General features: G+C 34.6%; 3 protein-coding genes across 3 annotated transcripts in view; 2 read left to right on the top strand and 1 right to left on the bottom strand.

Annotated features, from left to right (window-relative positions):
- LOC128990343 (uncharacterized) overlaps positions 1–6,937 on the bottom strand; it is a 31,717-nt gene extending 24,780 nt beyond the window's left edge. Inside the window, exons 1-2 of the mRNA XM_054412684.1 lie at positions 6,640–6,937; positions 1,592–1,823 (exon numbers count right to left, since the gene is read on the bottom strand). Of these exons, the coding sequence (XP_054268659.1) occupies positions 1,592–1,823; positions 6,640–6,821 (414 nt within the window). The 5' untranslated portion in view covers positions 6,822–6,937. The remainder of the gene's footprint in view (positions 1–1,591; positions 1,824–6,639) is intronic.
- An 8,404-nt stretch (positions 6,938–15,341) lies between these two features.
- Positions 15,342–18,975, top strand: LOC128988805 (RNA-binding protein pno1-like). Its single transcript, XM_054410462.1, has 2 exons — positions 15,342–15,449; positions 18,267–18,975. The coding sequence occupies exon 2, from the start codon at positions 18,274–18,276 to the stop codon at positions 18,952–18,954; it is 681 nt and encodes a 226-aa protein (XP_054266437.1). The 5' UTR covers positions 15,342–15,449; positions 18,267–18,273; the 3' UTR covers positions 18,955–18,975.
- A 123-nt stretch (positions 18,976–19,098) lies between these two features.
- The window catches only part of LOC128989436 (probable cytochrome P450 6a13), a 40,383-nt gene continuing 39,571 nt past the window's right edge, over positions 19,099–19,910 (top strand). Inside the window, exon 1 of the mRNA XM_054411327.1 lies at positions 19,099–19,252. Coding sequence (XP_054267302.1) covers positions 19,195–19,252 — 58 coding nt within the window. The 5' untranslated portion in view covers positions 19,099–19,194. The remainder of the gene's footprint in view (positions 19,253–19,910) is intronic.

Raw genomic sequence — 19,910 nt, 5'->3', positions numbered from 1 at the left:
AATAATATCTGTGTCCTTTTGACAAATTGTTTTCAAATGAGTGGAAAAAATGTATTTTCCTCAATTTAACAAAATTATTTAGAATAGTCACCAGTTGCGTAGCTCTCTATGGTTCCAAGGTAAGAATCTGTTTCTCAATCTGACAATCTCTTGTACAATCTTTCCTGTTGAATACTTCACCCCTTCTTGTGATAGGCTTATCGTAGTTATTTTTGTTTCCAAATACATTGACCATTTTTTATTGTTTCTGGGTACAACAGTCAACTTATTTTCCGCCTTTCCTTAATTTGTACAATATTGGGATCTACAGTAATGGTTCTGTCTTCTTCCAGTGGAATTGTTATAATTTAATAAGTTAATAACCAGTTCTAGAATTCAAATTTTCATACAGAAGTGATATGTTGGAAATTATACAAATCCTTTTTGAAGGCTAAGAGGGTTAACGGTTTTCCTTTATACTTAAATATGTACCTTATCCACTGGTACTTTGTCTGTAAGTAGCCTAGCAATGTTTTGCAGTGATTTATTTCCATATTTGTTACCAAATAAAGTGAACAAATAGTAACTTAAACAAAACCAATTTTGAGATATTATAATTTGAGTCTTAGCAAACTACTTACTTTCTGTTTTTGTGGGTGGGATTTCCAATCCAAAACTGTTAATTGTGTAAGCTAATAAAGTTCGCACTCATAAAAAAGTTCATAGACTATTGGATATTGAGGTTATATAAACAGTCAAAGCTTAGACAATATAAAGTCTTTTACATTAGAAATTTATTTTGAAAGGAAATTTATCTTAAGACTTTCAATTTAGCCTACATTATTGGTACGTAGGCCCTATGTATAGCCTAATTAAGTTATTACGTTTTTATGGTAGAACCATTAGGTAATGTTTAGTTTTTTCCCCCTTTCAAAGTCTCTGACCTGTCTTTAATTAAAAATTGTTTTTCGTTGTTACCATACAAATACTACTTGTCTGTTAAATAATTCACTGTTGTCTTTGCATTTAACTATATGTTTGTCCTTGCTCTCTAGTCAATTTGATTTTATATTAGTCTATATATTTATATTTCTCAGTTGTTATTGGTTGTTAGCTTGTGGGTTTGTTGTTATTGTTTCATATTAATTATTTATTTTTGTTGTTTTAAATTATTTATTTATTAGTATACTTTTTGTTATTTTGTCAGTTTTTGTTTTGTTTGGCTAGGTTTGTCATTGTTATTGTTGTTTGTTATTAGATCATTATTATATTGTTGATTTTAATTATTTCTAGTCTATAAGCACAAAATTTGTTATTATCAACTAAGCCATCCTGAGTTGTAATGTTTTGATTTGTATGGCTGTAAAATGGAGATGTCTGTTGGAAATAAATAAATAAATTAGGCTTGGTACTAATATCTTTCTTGTCATTACCTTAAAACCGATTGCGTCCCCTGATCAGTTTGTTGACAATGCTTTTAACTTTAACTACAGAATATGAATATAGGTACTTTATAGTACAGTATGGTGTATTTTATCAAATAAAATTGATTGTATGTTAAAATATGTGATTCCTTATTGGAGAACCTGACATTGATGGTAAAACAACTTACTCTAAGAATATTCTCACTTGGTAGCTTAAATGAACATGATTTTGGAGAATCTGTTAGGTAGGGAAGTAATATGGTATCTTTTTTAGCTTTCTGCATGACTTTGAGTTGGAAAATAGCACAGTAACCATTTGGATTTGCCAGTTGTAGAGTAGCAGGTATTGGACGGCCACCATTCACAGAAGTAGATGTCATTTCACAGTCTAATCCAAGCACTCTAAGTGTGTGAGGTTGCCTGTAACATGTACGTGAATATTTATAAATACTTTTAACCCTAGGCCTAATATTGAATTGAAAAAATGGGTGAAGTTACTATACTATAACTTAACATCCAGAACAATATATATATTTTCTTGTCCTCTTCTCATTGCAAAGCACGGGTAGACCTGAGTACAGCAGCTGGTTATAGACGAAGTTCAATAATAAAAAATATTGACTGCTGACCCATATTCGTTTTTATGGTATATGGTAGTAGCCTATCAGCCTATGGTATGTAGAGAACAAACAACTACGATCAAGGATCACTTGACGGGTAAAGGTAATTTAAACCTTATGTTGACCCATATTCAATATTTAAAATGTGATATTCAGGTTCTCTCTTGAACTAGCTTAACTTATAAGTTATAACTTAACACGTTCGCTACTGAGCGTCGCATATATGCGACGCCGCGGTCATTGTCACAGACCAAGGTATACATTTGAACCTTAGGGTCAATCCATTTCAAATCATCCAGCAAAAAAAGAAAATGACACCCATGTTCTCAGATTCTAATGATTTTTTTGTCATGTGTTCCTTTTGCTATTCTAATTATGAATACCAAATTTCATTTTGATATCTTAAATACTTTTTTAGTTATGAATTTTCAAAAATTGCTAAAAATAAGCGTTTTCCCGTTTCCGCCGATTATTGGGAGTACGACATTGTTTCGGTAAAAAAATCATTACTCAGTCAGTATTTATCATATCACAATGGGACTTTCACTAAAATGTTCAGAAAATCTTGTAGAATTAAGGAAAAATATGTTTATGGGGGTGGTCATTTTATGTTCCAGTCAGTAATCCATCCAACTTTAATTTTGGTCTAATCTTTAGCAAAAAACACGAAATTTTGAAAAATTTGTGAAAATTATAGGCACTATGTAAACCAAAGGTGTTTTATCATATTTATGTTCCTAAGGATATATACTAACAGGTTCTTAAAGAAAAACACTGGGATTTTCACTGCCTTTTAGTTTGTACCTCAATAAACAGAAAATTATAATTTTCATAAAAAAGGCAGAGTGCGGACAGTTAAACCTGTACTAAGAATCAATAGCTAACTTCAGAAAGTGTTATTAAAAAAATTATCAAGACACATTTATAATAAAGTAGAATTATAATTTTGAAAGGCAATAAAACTGAAGTTTAAAAGCACTGACCCAAATTGGTAGGCCTACAATGTCAAGCTTAGTACAAAAAAGACGCTTGAAAAAATATGTACAGTATTAAGAAAATATGACAACTTCTTACTACTAATCCTTAATGAATACAATTTTTGGAGATACTCAATCTGCTTTTTACATTAAGCACTTAATTTGGTACTTGGTTTTTTGTCAACATGTTTTGGCACTTTTTTTTAATTAAATCCATTTCTTTTTTCGGGAAATAATACATTTAGTCAGGTTGGGTAGCAGGAAAATATTTCAGTTCTGGCAGAGAGGCTGCAATTTTAGGTGGTTATAGTTTCTGAACCTAAAACTGTCCAGACCCCAATTTTTAAGGACCTCGGTCGTCCGTAATGACGTCTTTAAAATGGCGGCCGTAAGAGGATGCTGGGTCCCCATGAATTGGCTATAATGACCGAATGGCTTAATAGATTTTCATGAAATTTGGCACACAAGTGCTTGAATGTATTATCTCGGCCTGGGTTGAAAATGGTCAAGTTTCATCAAATCATTTCAAAATGGTGGCTGTTCAAAACTAAAAGAATTATGAGGAAAATAATTGTGAATTGTTTTATACAGGGTGAGTTTTAAATGATTCCCCCCCCTACTTTTTTATATATTTCTTAAGATATCAACTCCGAACCACGTCAGATCATTGTAGAGTAGCAAGTGCTTCATTTTGACTGGGTTTACATTTTTGGCCGCCATCTTGGATCCGCCATACGATGGCGGATACGAAGTTATTTTTTCAAATGTAAAGGTAGGGTTGTGACCCACCGTTTCAAACAAGACTTTTACGCTGAATACGATGCTGCAATTAATGAGAACTTTTTATAAATTAATTTTTAGTCCATTATAACATTGCACATTTACAAACTAAGGTCATATAAGTTTTTTGTTATCAAGCTTTCTTGATAAAATATTAAAATTATTTTGATTTAAAATGTCAATATTTTAAAAACCAAATATGACAATGAAAAACGGATTGCGGCATTGAATTCAGCATAAAAAAGTAGTTTAAAATGATGGGTCACAACACCACCTTCATATTTAAAATAATAATAAGGTCTGGGCGGTTTTAGATTCAGAAACTTGTATACTATAACAACCTAAAATTGCAGCCTCTCTGCCAGAACTGAAATATTTTCCTGCTACCCAACCTGACTAAATGTATTATTTCCCGAAAAAAGAAATGGATTTAATTGAAAAACATTGCCAAAACATGTTGACAAAAAACAAAAAACCAAGTACAAAATTAAGTGCTTAATGTAAAAAGCAAATTGAGTATCTCCAAAAATTGTATTCATTAAGGATTAGTGGTAAGAAGTTTTCATATTTTCTTAATACTGTACATATTTTTTCAAGCGTCTTTTTTGTACTAAGCTTGACATTGTAGGCCTACCAATTTGGGTCAGTGCTTTTAAACTTCAGTTTTATTGCCTTTCAAAATTATAATTCTACTTTATTATAAATGTGTCTTGATAATTTTTTTAATAACACTTTCTGAAGTAGCTATTGATTCTTAGTACAGGTTTAACTGTCCGCACTCTGCCTTTTTTATGAAAATTATAATTTTCTGTTTATTGAGGTACAAACTAAAAGGCAGTGAAAATCCCAGTGTTTTTCTTTAAGAACCTGTTAGTATATATCCTTAGGAACATAAATATGATAAAACACCTTTGGTTTACATAGTGCCTATAATTTTCACAAATTTTTCAAAATTTCGTGTTTTTTGCTAAAGATTAGACCAAAATTAAAGTTGGATGGATTACTGACTGGAACATAAAATGACCACCCCCATAAACATATTTTTCCTTAATTCTACAAGATTTTCTGAACATTTTAGTGAAAGTCCCATTGTGATATGATAAATACTGACTGAGTAATGATTTTTTTACCAAAACAATGTCGTACTCCCAATAATCGGCGGAAACGGGAAAACGCTCATTTTTAGCAATTTTTGAAAATTCATAACTAAAAAAGTATTCAAGATATCAAAATGAAATTTGGTATTCATAATTAGAATAGCAAAAGGAACACATGACAAAAAAATCATTAGAATCTGAGAACATGGGTGTCATGCCCTGGATGACTTGATATGGATTGACCCCTTACGCATAAGTTAGACCATCTGTCACTTGGTTAACAGTAGGCCTACACACAGACCAAGGACGAAAACCTGTAAAACAGTGATAATTTACATTGTAATACGCTGCAATCGTGTTTGTAAATAGTTCATTCTTGTTTTTTTGTATTTTTATAACCTTTTGTATTTGCCACGTCCGGTCTACAGCGAAGACAATAGTGAAGATTATCATACCGGTAGTTTTCTTGAAATAGACCAAACGTCGCATATATGCGACAGTTCATTTTTGTATGTGTTTTGAGGAGAAAGTAAGTAAACAAAACAGATTATTCAAGAACACTTTATAGGCCTAACTGAACAAATACGGTATACAAGCTACATAGGATAAGGGGTAGGCCTACAGTATCTTAACTGGGCTATGCTAATATTGATTAAAACTATCGAATTAAAAATATTTATTAATAATTGATATTTAAAATCTATTATAAAAAAACTATCATAACCTTAACCTAACCAACCAAACTTGCTGATGGTGAAAAAACCGCATGAAGGTTTACCAATCGAATCGATAGTTTCAATCAATATTAGCATAGCCCAGTTAAGAAACTGTACCCGGATAATGCAGCATACATACATAACTTACAGTCGCATACAGTGATGCAGAAAAGTAAAGAGCAGTTTTTTCAACTATCATTATGACGTCACCAATCATCATATCCACAGACCAAGCGACGCAGTCAGATATCTCTGTAGACCCGGGCAGGGAATATTGGTGTGAACCTGGCAATAACTCCAGCCATAAGTAGTGCGCACGCCCGAAAAAATCTATTGCTGGCCCTTTTGCGGCAAAATATGACCACGTAACATGAAACCGATGATGTCACCAGATAGAGGACACTTTAACGGACACGACAGTATCAATATCATGTACCTGGGGGATAAGAAAGGGGGGGTAAAATCAGCAATAAGTAATGGGCGCGCCCGAAAAAATCTATTGCCGGCCGTATTGCAGCGAAATACGACCGCGTAGGCTGCACTTTACTTGACGTCCTACACTCATTCGAATGAAAATATCGATCAATATATCGATTGCTTCATTCGATAGGCTATATCGTTTGGTTAGTTAGGTAAGGGTAACCTAACCTAACTAACCAAACGATATATCGAATGAAATAATCAAATGAAAATATCGAATCGAAAAAAACAATCGAATGAGTGTAGGACGTAAAGTAAAGTGCAGCCACCGCGTAACATGAAACCGATGATGTCACCAGATAGAGGACACTTTAACGGACCCGACAGTATCAATATCATGTAGGCCTACCTGGGGGATAAGAAAGGGGGGGGGGGTAAAGTCAGCAATAAGTAGGCCTAGAGCGCGCACCCGAAAAAATCTATTGCCGGCCGTTTTGCAGCAATACGACCGCGTAACATATTACCGATGATGTCACCAGATAGAGGACACATTAACGGACACGACAGTATCAATATCATGTAGGCCTACCTGGGGGATAACTACACTACATGATGACTTTACTTACCTCTGAAGGATCCTTGTAACAGCTCTACAACAGCCATAGAAATTTTTCACTAAATTATGTGTGGGCCTAAACGAATTAGATTTAGATTTAAATAAGTAACAATTATTGCAAACATGGTTATAGGTTAAGTATAAAAAATACACTAAACCACCAACTAAACCAGTGTTTAAAATATTCCACATATTTGAGATTGTATGCCACTCAATAAGTTACATGAACACTAGGCCTGGATAAAGTCAATTAATACAAAATATCTAAGTTGTCATAATGGTGCAGGTTTACGACCTTTACGACACCACATAACTTATTACTAAAACTTACAGTAGAACACAACAAAACCAAAACGAAAACAATAAACATAAACATAACATAACATAACATAACCTTAAATAATATCGTAAAAAATTAGACATAAGTTCAAACCGTTAGCGTGTGACTGTGAGGTTCTACTTCGCATTCTAGTTAGCACTTAGCAGGCTTTGGTTTTATATGTTTTATCTATGGTTTTATTTACCAAGCAGCCCATATGTATCCTCGATGTACACTAGCACCGCTGCCTTTGGTTATTTATAGATTAAAGCATAAGACACTTTCTTTAGTGTCTACTTCTTTAATCTATGTTAATACCAAATACCAACCAAAAGGAGTGTGTTTTATCTATCTATGTATGTTACCTTAAAACCTTTTTTCTCAGCTCGTGTGCATCGCAGGGAAAATCTACGCATACCGTTAGAAAGATATTTTTCTGTAGAAGTGCAGAAACCCTTTAAAAATTAAAATAGGCTCAAATATAAGTACAAAAATGAAGTTGAAATTTTTTATAAATTTAACATGTGCCTTATGGGTTGCCATGCTGGTGACGAAATAACAACTAAATACAAACACAAAATCAAAACAAATGGAAGAAATTCCAATCACATGTTTTATTTACAGCGTGGGGCGAAAATAGAGAATCCTGAACCTTTACATTCAATTCCCATGTTAAAGCTGTCACCAGTTTTTTTTTTATTAAATTAGTCGTAGTTGATGTGAGCCACCAACAGACTGCGTTGATTTAATGACTAAATTTCTGTCGAATGCACGTTGTGTTTTACCAATTTAAACTTTTTGAATCAGCTATAGCAACTGTATGATCCATCAACTTTGTCAGCAACAAAAATAAGGTAGAAAATAGAACTTAAGACACGCTTTTGGCGAATGTCTCACACAACTACATGTTTTTTAAATAAAAATGGTGACAGCTGACCGGTCCATATAGATATGAGATTTCTACTTCAGTATCCAATAGTCAATACGTATACATTACATGTTTTTGGTCGAGTTTTCGACCACTGGACGACTTCTAGTCTATGTTATTACACGGCCACCTAGGCCACAGCCTGGTAGAATTGGCAACGTCGCAAGTGGTGTTGTCTAGCGCCATACATCCCATAAGATAACATGGCAGATAGGTGACACCAGCTTATTATTTCGCGTATTGTTCATTAAAATTAAAATGTATAAACATAAATTTATTGAAAGATTGAAAATAAAACACATAGAAGTGAAAACCAAAACAATAAATTGAAATTAAATTTTTTTACTTTTAAAGTGGAGTCAATATTTTCATAGCCCAGCAACCAAGCTTTCGTGTTCTTAAAATACACAAATTAGGTACCATTAGCTGCATCCGAACAAATCAGCTGTTGAGTGAAAATTTTAAAACGTACGTTTTCATGTCCCTGGCCTTTTACTTCGTAGATACTGGATTTGTAGTTTATTATTATGTGTTTTAATATTTTTTGCGACGGGGGCAACATGTTACACACATTTATTTGGTTTTAAATAGGTTCTAGGTATTTTTTTAGTATTTTTAAAGTCTCGGAATTCACGACCATGACGTGTCCCTAGGGTACATTTTCCAACTTTCACGCTGTTTTTAGACTAATTATTCATGCCGAAATATATAAAGCCATATTTTTATGTCATCAATGGTTATTAAACTTACAAAAAAGGAGCATATTATAATTTTATTGTCATTGCAAACTGACTACCATGACAAAATAAGTCTGTCCCTCAATTTGGCGTCACGACCATTTGGGAAAAATTTTCAACTTTGGAGTATGACAGTGGCAAGCCTGGCGTCGATGGAGTCAGTTGGTTTTAGAGACTAGTTCAGGGTGTACGTCAGGATTGTAGTGCCGGTCGTTTCGAGTTGAAAGGAGGAATTACAAGATTAATAAAGGAAAGATTGTGTTTTTTATAATTTTGGTGTGTCCATGACCGTACGTAGTCATTCAATGAAGTAGACATGGTGTTAATTTTTGTTTATAAGATATTTCAATTGCTAGATTAACCTAGAAGTCTACTTTGTATCCTCGAACATGAGGTGCAGGGCTACCGCCAGAACAGAGCCAAATTACACGTAATTTCACGACCAAAGTTTCACGACCATCGCGGGTTTTTTCACGACCAATCCAGCCTTATGGATTATAGTGTGTTTGGTCGTCACAATAACTTTAATATAATTGTAAATTGAACAGTTTAGTTCAATTGAAACACATATTTTTATTATAACTAACAGTATAATTGAAGGATTGTTTAGAAATATTTAGATTATTTAAGAAAATTCACGACCGTACCGCTTGTCCCTGACCATCACGTTTACGATTTCTATCATAAAAATTTCAAAAATTAAAATATCGTCATATTTCAATGTTTTATACACAAAAGAAGCACACCTCTATACAAACATAACGATTTTTCGGGTCTCAGGTAGGTTTTTTCGGAGTTATACAAACTTAAAAAGATTTTATTGGCTTTTTTTCAATTTTTTGAGTTTTTTTATTTTTTCTAGGAAGACCAAATATACCAAAAGCTCAGTGACCTTTTTATTGTATAATGGTCATAAAAGTAAATTAGTTTATAGCAAAACATAGTTATAAAAATAATATTTACTATTTTTAATATTCATTTAAACGTCTGTTATGGTTGTGACAGGATTTTGTGTTTTTCCACTAAAGATGCTCTTTAAAAAAAAAACTACCAAAGATATTGCGTTACCATGGACACTTTATGAAACTTCAAATGTTAATAAAATAAAAAAAATAATAAAAGTTTTGAAAAAAGGGGAAAAAAATTTGCAAAGTGTTTTTCCTGAAAACGTGCGTTTTTAAATTTTCACTCTGTTACAACTCTACTTGCGATGTTGCCATTCATTCGAAGTTCAAAGGCCGCGCGGCCTATGGTGTTAATTGTGGCTGTGGGGTTTAATCTAAAATAATTAACGTCCCAAGTAGCACACATCCTTGGCCCAACGTTGGGAAATGGTCGGCACGGTTGGGAAATGGTTGGCAGAAATTTTAACGATTTGCCAACGTTGGCCCAACGGAAACTGGTATTCGTTGGCCCTTTAAAGGAAAGAATCGTTGAACCTTCGTTGGGTTTAAGTATAAAACATTCTAAAACGCATTTTAACGAATTGATTTATTTAAAAAGTACATAAATGTTATAGCAGCAGAATATAAGACAAATATTGCGTAAAAACTTGGATCTGTAATAAATGTAGTCAGACAATGTGATACTAGATACAGTGGGAAACACCTGCAATAATTATAATAATATATAATAATTATAATAATTTCATTTTTTATAATATTCTTTAACTTATTTGAGCAAATGTTTAATAGTTATAGGGGAAAGATAATTAATTATATATAGCAGTCAATTATAACAGTAGCCTACTAATCTATTGGTAATTAAATAATCTATATTCAAATACCAGTATCCTCTTCAACTACCAGAAAAACAATTCAACTACTTGAGGCCTAAACAGATTAACAGAATCATATTAAACTGTAGCATCAAAAATATTTTAAGTGTCGATGACCATTGCACCTGTCGGCTACTCTTTGAACACTTGAAAACACCCATAATCAACAAGCACAGTTAGCACAAAGCAAGGCGTGAGGCTCACAAGGCAAAGGAACCGGGTTCGAGACCCGTTCCGGCCTAATAATTTTATCTCTTTTTTTAAATTAGCTTTTATGAACTATTTAATCAATTTACTCAACTGATAATTATGATTTTCATTCTAAATCTTTATTATTTTGTGTTTTTTTTTAATGTTTAGGCCCAATATGGGATGGTTGGCCCTTCCGCAAAAATTTGTTGATTGGCCAACCGTAAGACTGAGTGCCAAAAACATACCGTTGGCCAACGATCGACAGAAACGTTGGGCCAACGATTTTTGCTACTGTACTTGGGGTACGGTACTTCTAGTATACATATAGGATTTTTAGGCTTAACGTTTGACTCGCAATTTGATGTTTACAATTAATTTCTAACCTTAAGTTGAGCTTTAGAATTTATAATAATTTGTCTACAAGATAGAGTTATTTTATAGGATTATGAGATTTATTAGAGACCACCCACATATATGTGGGTATAGCAAAAAGATATAGTGAAGAGTTTTTCGTATAACACGCCATCCCCCCTGTCTTAAACCCCCTTTTTTGTTTAAAAACTGCAACATTTTCCGGGGGGGGGCCGGTGCCCCCCTTTTCTGAGGGTCCCCCATACCCCCTGGTGTTTCCCCCCAAGGATTTGGTGAAATGACGCCACTGCAAGTGGTTAAAAAAAGCCAACAGCTATGCAAAGGTCTTAGTACTTTTTTACAATTTTTGATAATATGATTTGTTTAAGCAGTAATAGTTATTGTTTTGCTGGGAGCTGGAGGATACTGGTATTTGAATTTAGATGTGGAAAGCAAAAATGGACCTCTTGTCGGCGATGCAAAATTTTCAGTACGACCGATTTAAGTAACTAAGGTAGAAAATGTCGAAATTTGGTGTTTTTATCTATTGTTATATATGCCCCGTTTATCACAGAACAGGACATAATCGGTTAAAGTATCGAATTGAAGATTGTAAAAGATCGAAATAAATCAGCCTGTTAAGCCTCTGCACGGTCTGAGAAATGGTACCTCTTGTCGCTCAATATTATTTCTTCATACGACAAGCAGGTTCCATTTATAATATTCACTTTATAAACAGACTTATTAGTCCATAAAATGAATTGCCCTGCATTCTAAAGGATATTTAGAGAACTACAACAAAGTTCAGTTTACGGAGAACGAAATATCTTACTTGCGGTCCCGACAGAGATGCCTTATTTATCTTATGGAGAAATAACACAGGGCCAACAAGAGGCCCCTTTTCTGAAAAGTGGTTATTACGTCATGCTTCAATAAAACAGTTATTTAAAAGAAAACTATCATGAGTTAAGGCTAAACTGAGTTTTTCCTCCAAAGAGGACATTAAAAGCTTTCTTTTGATACAAAAATAGTTTTTTTAATTACCTTTATAATTATTCTGCCCCACGGGGAATACACAGGTCTCCAAGGATTTTATTTTTAAAGGTACGATTACACGAGAGTGAACAGGAGCGAACGAGCAGTAACGAATGCGAAATTCACATCTGTGAGACCGGTGCAGCGATCCAGCGAACACCAATCGGCCGTGTTCGGCAGTGCTCGGTAGTCACATCACATGTTCGTGTTCGCACCTGGGGCCCTATTTTTGAAATGGTTGACTGTTGAGTTGAGTGTCGAGTCATTCTATTTCCAATCGTTTCGTATTTTTGAAACGGTTGACGGTGGACTTATACAACCAAAACTACTCAACACCTATCGAGCTGTTGAGTGGAGGTTGACTGCACTTTATTCTTCCTCTCTTTCGGCAAAAAATTACTCTTTTTGAGACGACGCCATATTGTTTTGTTATTGCTTTAATTTACTAATTGCGATTTAGAGGTTATGTATTTGTTGTCAATGTATTAGCACCCAATTATGCGATTGTTTTCTGTAGAATAATCGCATTTTAATTTTATTTACTGTGTCAATACTAGACTATTTAATCAAGGGTTTTATTCTTGTTGGAATGTTTGAAATAGACTAGGCATACTAATTGAACTTATTATAAGATAATTATTGTTATTAGACCTATGATTTAAGGTTTTAAGATTGTGGTAGAGAGAAACAATATCATAGTTTGTTTCAATACCATTCACCTAATAAAGGGATCAAATTAATTTAAGTTACGATATGCTTTCAGTGCAATGGCAAATAGCCGCTTTAACCTAAATAAAAAACAATTAAAAATAACATAAAACAAACCGATGAAGGAAACTAAAATAAGGTGATGTGTTCCGAAATAGAGACGAAGAAAGCAAATAATAATGTATTTAGGATGAGTGTAGGACCTAAAGTAAAGTGCAGCCTATGCCTAAACTTATAATTAGCTACACCCTAAAACAAACATCCATAACTTAGTAAATTTTATTTTTTATACTTAAGTTTATTACTTTATTTAGTTTACTTTAGTTAATTACTTAAGTTAAGGTACTTTGCAATCACTAAGATTAAGCAAGACATAACCTCAATCTCAATTTCTCAAGAACGGAGTTGACAGTTTACCTCAGTGTCTCGAAATATGGCAGATTGAGATTAGCTGCCAGATTTTAGAGTAAGAAGAGGTTAAATCGAAGTCCGCAAGAACTCTGCATTGTGATTGGTTCAAAATGACGTCATCTGAATTTTTGACGGTCGTATGCTCTACATTTCCACCACGAGTCTCTCAACTAGTGATTCCCAACTCGCTTCCCAACTGTTGGGTTTCAAAAATACCAAATCATGTTGTTGGTTGAGTTGAGTGCTGACGATTGACTCAACAGTCAACCATTTCAAAAATAGGGCCCCTGCTCCACAGAGAAGTGCTCCATCCATTGTCGGTTTCAGCGCGAACGATCAAAGGAAATTCGCGTTCACTCGAGTTCGGCGCTCGCTTCAGTGTGGCCACATAGGAGTGACTCCAGTCTGGTTCTTGCCGGGGTATACATTACTGTTATCGTTATCAACAAGTTGTTAAGGTCAAAGGTGGTTTTTTTAATTGCACTACAATTAATTATCCATACAGTATTTCGTTTATCTATGGAATGGACTGATGACAAAGTGTTGAAGCTGATTGAAGAATACAAAGCAAGGCAGTGTTATGGGATCCTAATAGTGCTGATTATAAACTGTTAAATAAAAAAATTAACAGCTTTTTAAATTTTTATTAAACATTTATTCTGTTTAAGAACTGCACTGTGACGATAACGGGGATTATCGTCATCGTGCAGAGTTCTTGTTTCGGAGCACAAGCGAATGACTTTTCAATCAAGATGATTCGTGTGTGTTCGGTGTAACCGTAACACGGTAACGACGTAGCGCGGATTATGATAACGGAGACGACATGCTATAATTTATCCTACCAAAATAACCATATAACTACTAAAATATAAGTTTTAGTTTGATTAGTGGTTGTTGATTTTTTTGGATGACTTTAGATCCTTTGTTTTAATAAGGCTAACTGTAACATTCAATATTCTTGATGAAACAATGATGCACTTATCAACATTTTATCGTCTTTATAATCAATCTCCAATCGTAAATGTAGGATTGATATTTACAGGATATCTGTTCTTAGATACCTAGAACCTTTTATTTTTTATTTTTTTTGTTTTTTAATAACAATTTTACTAACCGATCAGCATTACATTGCAATACAGGTTAGGTATAATATAAGAAAGAAACAAATGACATTATTAATTATATTAACATAGGTAGAGGGTAGAGGTCAGCTATGGCTAGCCTCTTATTGTCACTGTTTTAGCGGGTCGGACTGTAAAGGCGCTGTCCACCAATGAAACACAAATGAAAAAAAATGGTTATGATAAAACATCTTGAGGCAATCTGGGTTTTAGTCGGTGTCTCTGGATTTCAGAAGGTTAGCCTGTGTTGTAAAATCGAATGTAGATACCTAGAACTGAATATATGTACAATATTTTTAGGAAATTTAGTTTGGTTAGGTTATGACAGTATATCTAATATATAAAATTCTCGTGTCACAGTGTTTGTCTGCAAACTCCTCCGGAACGACTTCATCGATCGTTATGAAATTTGGTGTGTAAATTCTGTAGGTATGCGTATCGGACGTAAACTATTTCCCGTTTCGAAATTCTTAAAAAAGCTCCGCCCCAGTGGCTCTGGAGTTTCCCATGTTAACCTTATGAGAAATGGAATTAATGAATCTTAACAGCTGTTTCAATTAAACAAGTTGGTTCTGTTCTATGATGTTCAATAGCATTTAAGTTACAAGGATTACCAACAGGGTGCAGCACTATTATTTCTTTTACATTTATGACAACAGCTAATTTGCAACCAAAAGGTGAGTGAGCGTAGCGAACGAACTTCAACCTGGAGGCGAGTTAGCGTAGCGAACGAGCTAACCTGAAGGCAAGTGAGCGCAGCGAACGAGCTCCAAACTAAAGGTGAGTGAGCGTAGCGAACGAACTCCAACCCAAAGGTGAGTGAGCGTAGCGAACGAACTTCAACCAGGACGTGATTGAGCGATGCGAACGAGATCATCTTGAAAATTAAACGTAACGGTACTTTCTTTCCATCGGTCTGTCTTAGGGGAAACCTATAACTTAGGCGATACGAAGTTCGCCGGGTCAGCTAGTAGTTTTATAATAAATAAAATTATTTTATAACTAAGTATGTCGTCATGGATGGCCCCCGGGAGACTGTCCGGAACGCGACACCTAGGGCCGTATGTGCTCGTTGGGTTCTCGTCGAATTGTCCTCGTCGCTCCTCGATGTCGATCGATAGTCGAAGTCTATTCGATTCGATGTCATTTCCATTATTTGTCTGTCTCTGTCATTTGTCTTGTCGTCACTCGTCAGTCAGCGACATTTAAGAAAAATTGTTAACACGTTTTAGAATTTAAAGGTTAGTTGTGAACAGTAGAATTTAATCGGTAGTTAATTAATTTAATATTCTCGTATCAGATCTGTAGGCTTACTTAGTAACTCTCATCATTGACTTAGGCCTATAGGCCTAGCCTATCATTATGCCTGTGATAGGTTCTTTATTTACATTAAATTCCATACAACTTTAGTAACCTGTTTTATGTAGGCCTAAGACCATATTAAATTTGGATGAAAATCCGGTAGGCCTAAACCAGCATTGAAAATAGCCTAGGCCTAGGTTATTAAAAGTTAAGTTATCTTAGCCCAGATATATAAGTAAACTTATTTTGCTATATTATTTTGATAGCGTATACGATATGAGCAATTTGATGGACTTAACATCTGGCGTTTGAAAGCCCCGTCCTAGCTGAACGACGATAGCCTACCTAAGTTAAGTCTATCGTCTGTGCAAGCAAATCTATATTCATTCTATTTGTCTATGATTAGACTATCTTTTGATGCAGCCAATTACTGTTTCTAGTCTTCTGTTCCTATAATAAATAGAAAAGAAATACAGTCTAAGATTAGGTAGGCCTACCTTTTTACAATTAACTGTTATAGGCCTAGGCCTAATAAACAAATGTGGAAACAGGAAGGAATGATAGTAGCCCACTGTAAGATTCACATTTACTACAGTAGAACACCCATAATTTGGACATAAAAAAATCAGGTCTGTCAATAATCCAGCTGTGTTTTAAGCAAATAAATAAAATGTAGGTCTACTGCCTTTTAAAACTAATTAGGGACGTAGCTCCATAAAAACTAACCACTAACGCTATTTTTTTATAAGCTCAAATATATGTAGTGTCTGATAACTTAATTTTCACTGCGCACATGTATGTACTGTAGCAGGAAATTAAAATGTGAACACTGCTTGAACATAAAAACTGTGTCAATTTATTTATCTCTCCATAGACTAACCAACACAAGTAGACTTCTCATCCCATTGTAAATTTTGAAGCTCGTTTTTCATGTCTAGTTGATGTACGCCACACTGGGCGCTAGTGTCGACGAAATTTTGTTTCTATTATTTTAGGGTTAATTTCTTGATTTGTGCTTTACTGTTTGGTTAAATAACTAGGGGACAATTTATTGTTTATGATTAGATCGTATTACAGTCCAACCTCGGTATAACGAATCTGAAGGGACCGAACTGAATATTCGTTATACCAAGGATTTCGTTAAAATGAGGTTCGTTATATAGAGGTTAGGTGTGCAGGAATTTCGCTAAGTCGAGGTTAAGAACCAGCATCAGTCTATTTAAAGGTTGGGATTGGACCTCATTAAAACAAAATTAAAGTCGCAAAGGCTACAATACTTTACAGTGTACAATGTTTACATTGTAAAGTAGAATCTCGATTATCCGGGATACTAAAGGGAAGGGAACTTAAATATTGCGCAATCATGACATTTATAGTCATTGACCTTGGTACAGGTTACAAACTTTAAGTTTAAAATCACAGCTTACTGCTTACTCCAATCCACCTAAAACCTAGCCAAACACTGTATTGCATAGCAATAAACCACGTAAAGAACAAAACAAAACAGTAGAGAGTTTTGTAAGCTACTGCTAGTGATAGGCCGGTGGTAGGCTACAGACAGTAGTGCTTTAAATCACAATATAGGAATGTACTGTAATTATCATGAACTTAGTACAAATCATATTGAAAATAATAAAAATATTAGATAGGCTAAGTCGTTATTGAAGTGTATAATTATAGCCAACTTAATAAAAACACTCGTAAAAGGAATGTTAAGATATCCATGTTGCTATTCTTTTTCTTTCTAAGGTTTCACTTCATCCAAAAATTGTACAATTCACCATATTTAGGCCTACTTATCACCCAATCACAGCTTACTACACATTACGGTGCCATCAGTCCTCGGTAAATGAAATCGGTTCTCAGTTAGATGTAAACATAGCGCGCATGCAACGACGACAGCAGACAGGGATGTGTAAAACGGAGCAGACGAATGTTAGCGCAAGCGTTGACGTCACCTTTCCATTTCATTTTATGAAGAAATAGATTTTTCAAAAGCAATAATGGTGGTGGGGGGTTCGTTGTATCGAGGGAGAAACGCAGACAATTCGTTAAGTAGAGGTTAAATTCGCTATGTAGAGGTTCTGACAATGATAAATTCGTTATATTGAGGTGTCTTATTTTAGCCGGGATCATGAAAAATTCGTTAAATCAAGGTCGTTGATATGGATTGTTCGTTATGTAGAGGTAAAATATACATTGTGTCTTATGGAGAGTTCTAGGGGATTTAAAAAAGTTCGTTATATCAAGGAATTCGTTATATCGAGGTTCGTTATATCAAGGTTAGACTGTATTTGGTTAAACGAGGTTTAAAATTACTGCATTAACGGAAAAAAAATTGTAAACGACCTCTACATAAACCGTACAGAACTATCAATAAAATTGTCTTCAGCTGTTCCATTAGGATGAGAAATCTACTAAGGGAGTATATTTTATCTATGATCTCTCTTTTAGAGCCTTTACTGTTGTACTCATCTGGTAGGCTAGCTATTTAATAGAAAATAAGTTAAATCATTTTCAAAAGTTTTTCACCCAAATAGTGCCTGCTGGTTTTTTAAGGTAATTTTGATAATCCGCATAACTTTGTGATACGGATCGGGTCTGGTCCCAACTAATCTTGATTATCGACGTTTTACTGTACAGGCATATTCTTTTTTGATAAGCTATAGGTACATCTGGAGTCTCTAGTACTTCTCTTCAATGGTATGCTTTTGTCTAAATCTAAATTCTAATTTTAATCAAAGCATCTGTTTCAGGAACAACATGACTGAAGACACTGTTAGCAAGAAGGCTCCGAAGAGGGCAGCTGCTGAAGAGATGGAGGTGGAAGTGGTTAACGGCATCGAAGGTCAAGCACCGCGCAGCAAACCTGCAGCCAAGAAGACAAAACAGCAGCCAAGCTCAGAAGTCCGCAAGGTCCCTGTGCCAGCTCATAGGTACACCCCTCTGAAGGAAAACTGGATGAAGATATTCACACCGATCGTAGAACATCTCAAACTCCAAGTCCGTTTTAATCTGCGTACCAGGAACGTGGAGATACGCAACTGCCCTAACACAGAAGATATCGGCAACTTACAGAAAGCTGCTGACTTTGTAAAAGCTTTTATTTACGGATTTGAGGTAGAAGATGCTCTTGCTTTGTTGAGATTGGATAATTTATTCATAGAGTCTTTTGAAATCAAAGACGTTAAAACTTTGAGAGGCGACCATTTGTCGCGAGCCATTGGCCGACTGGCGGGTAAGGGAGGAAGGACAAAGTTTACCATTGAAAATATCACTAAAACTCGAATTGTTCTGGCCGATTCAAAAATTCATATTTTGGGTTCGTACCAAAATATTCAGGTTGCAATGAAAGCAGTTTGTAACCTGATTCTGGGCAGTCCGCCCTCCAAAGTTTATGGACAGTTGAGGAATGTGGCAACGAGAATGTCTGAACGATTGTAAAATAAAATCTATTTTATTATATAGTTAGAATTTTATATTTCCTTCATTACTACTTAACAGCTTCTCCTGATAAAAAATATTTTGTTTTATTAGGTTTAATCTTTTGCACAAAGTGACTTAGTTAGTTTGATTATGATACACAATTGTACACTTACCCAGAATATGACATAGAACAACTGTCTCTAAACTAAGTTATTTGTTTGGTAGTTGCCTTTAGTTCTTGAAGATTACTTTTCCTGAATGCACATTTCACCACAGGTTGTGGTACCCTCAGAGGTCACTATGAAGATGAAACAGGGTAACCTACATTATAAAAAAACTGTCTTAAGCAGAGTAACCTATAGCATCTAACGAGTAATACTTTATGCACCCTCGACACTGTACCAATCATTCGTGATTTAAAAGCATTTGTTTGGTTAGGTGTCCAAGTTTGTGTTAGGAAAAAAACATTCAATGGTGTATAGGGGTACAAGTCTCATAGGCTAGCTAGTACTAGGAGTGATTGCAGTGATAAGATGATGCAGGCTAGACTAGCAAATGTGACTTCAACCCCAGACCCAATCTTTTTTGGTGTTACAAACAATAAATGCAGAAAGGTAAAAATATGTTAAGAATTCTGGTCAACACCTGATATCAATTTTATCATGAGTTATTGAACTTGATTGTAGATAGTTTTAAATTTTGATTTTATTATTGTTAGTTATGAATGATGAAATACTGTATTTAATCTAAAGTTATTTACTTAAAATCTTTTTCTAGGGTGGTTAGGTGTCCAAGTTTGTGTTAGGAAAAAACATTCAATGGTGTACAAGTTCAATGGTGTATAGGGGTACAAGTCTCATAGGCTAGCTAGTGCTAGGAGTAATTGCAGTGATAAGATGATGCAGGCTAGACTAGCAATTCAACCCCAGACCCAATCTTTTTTGGTGTTACAAACAATAAATGCAGAAAGGTAA

This window comes from Macrosteles quadrilineatus, unplaced genomic scaffold (assembly GCF_028750875.1).
Source record: "Macrosteles quadrilineatus isolate MER2022 unplaced genomic scaffold, UCM_ALF_1.0 Scaffold_3__2_contigs__length_128488019, whole genome shotgun sequence".
NCBI lineage: Eukaryota > Metazoa > Arthropoda > Insecta > Hemiptera > Cicadellidae > Macrosteles > Macrosteles quadrilineatus.
Note: the sequence above shows the minus strand (reverse complement) of the source record. Positions and strands in the feature narration are given on the sequence as shown.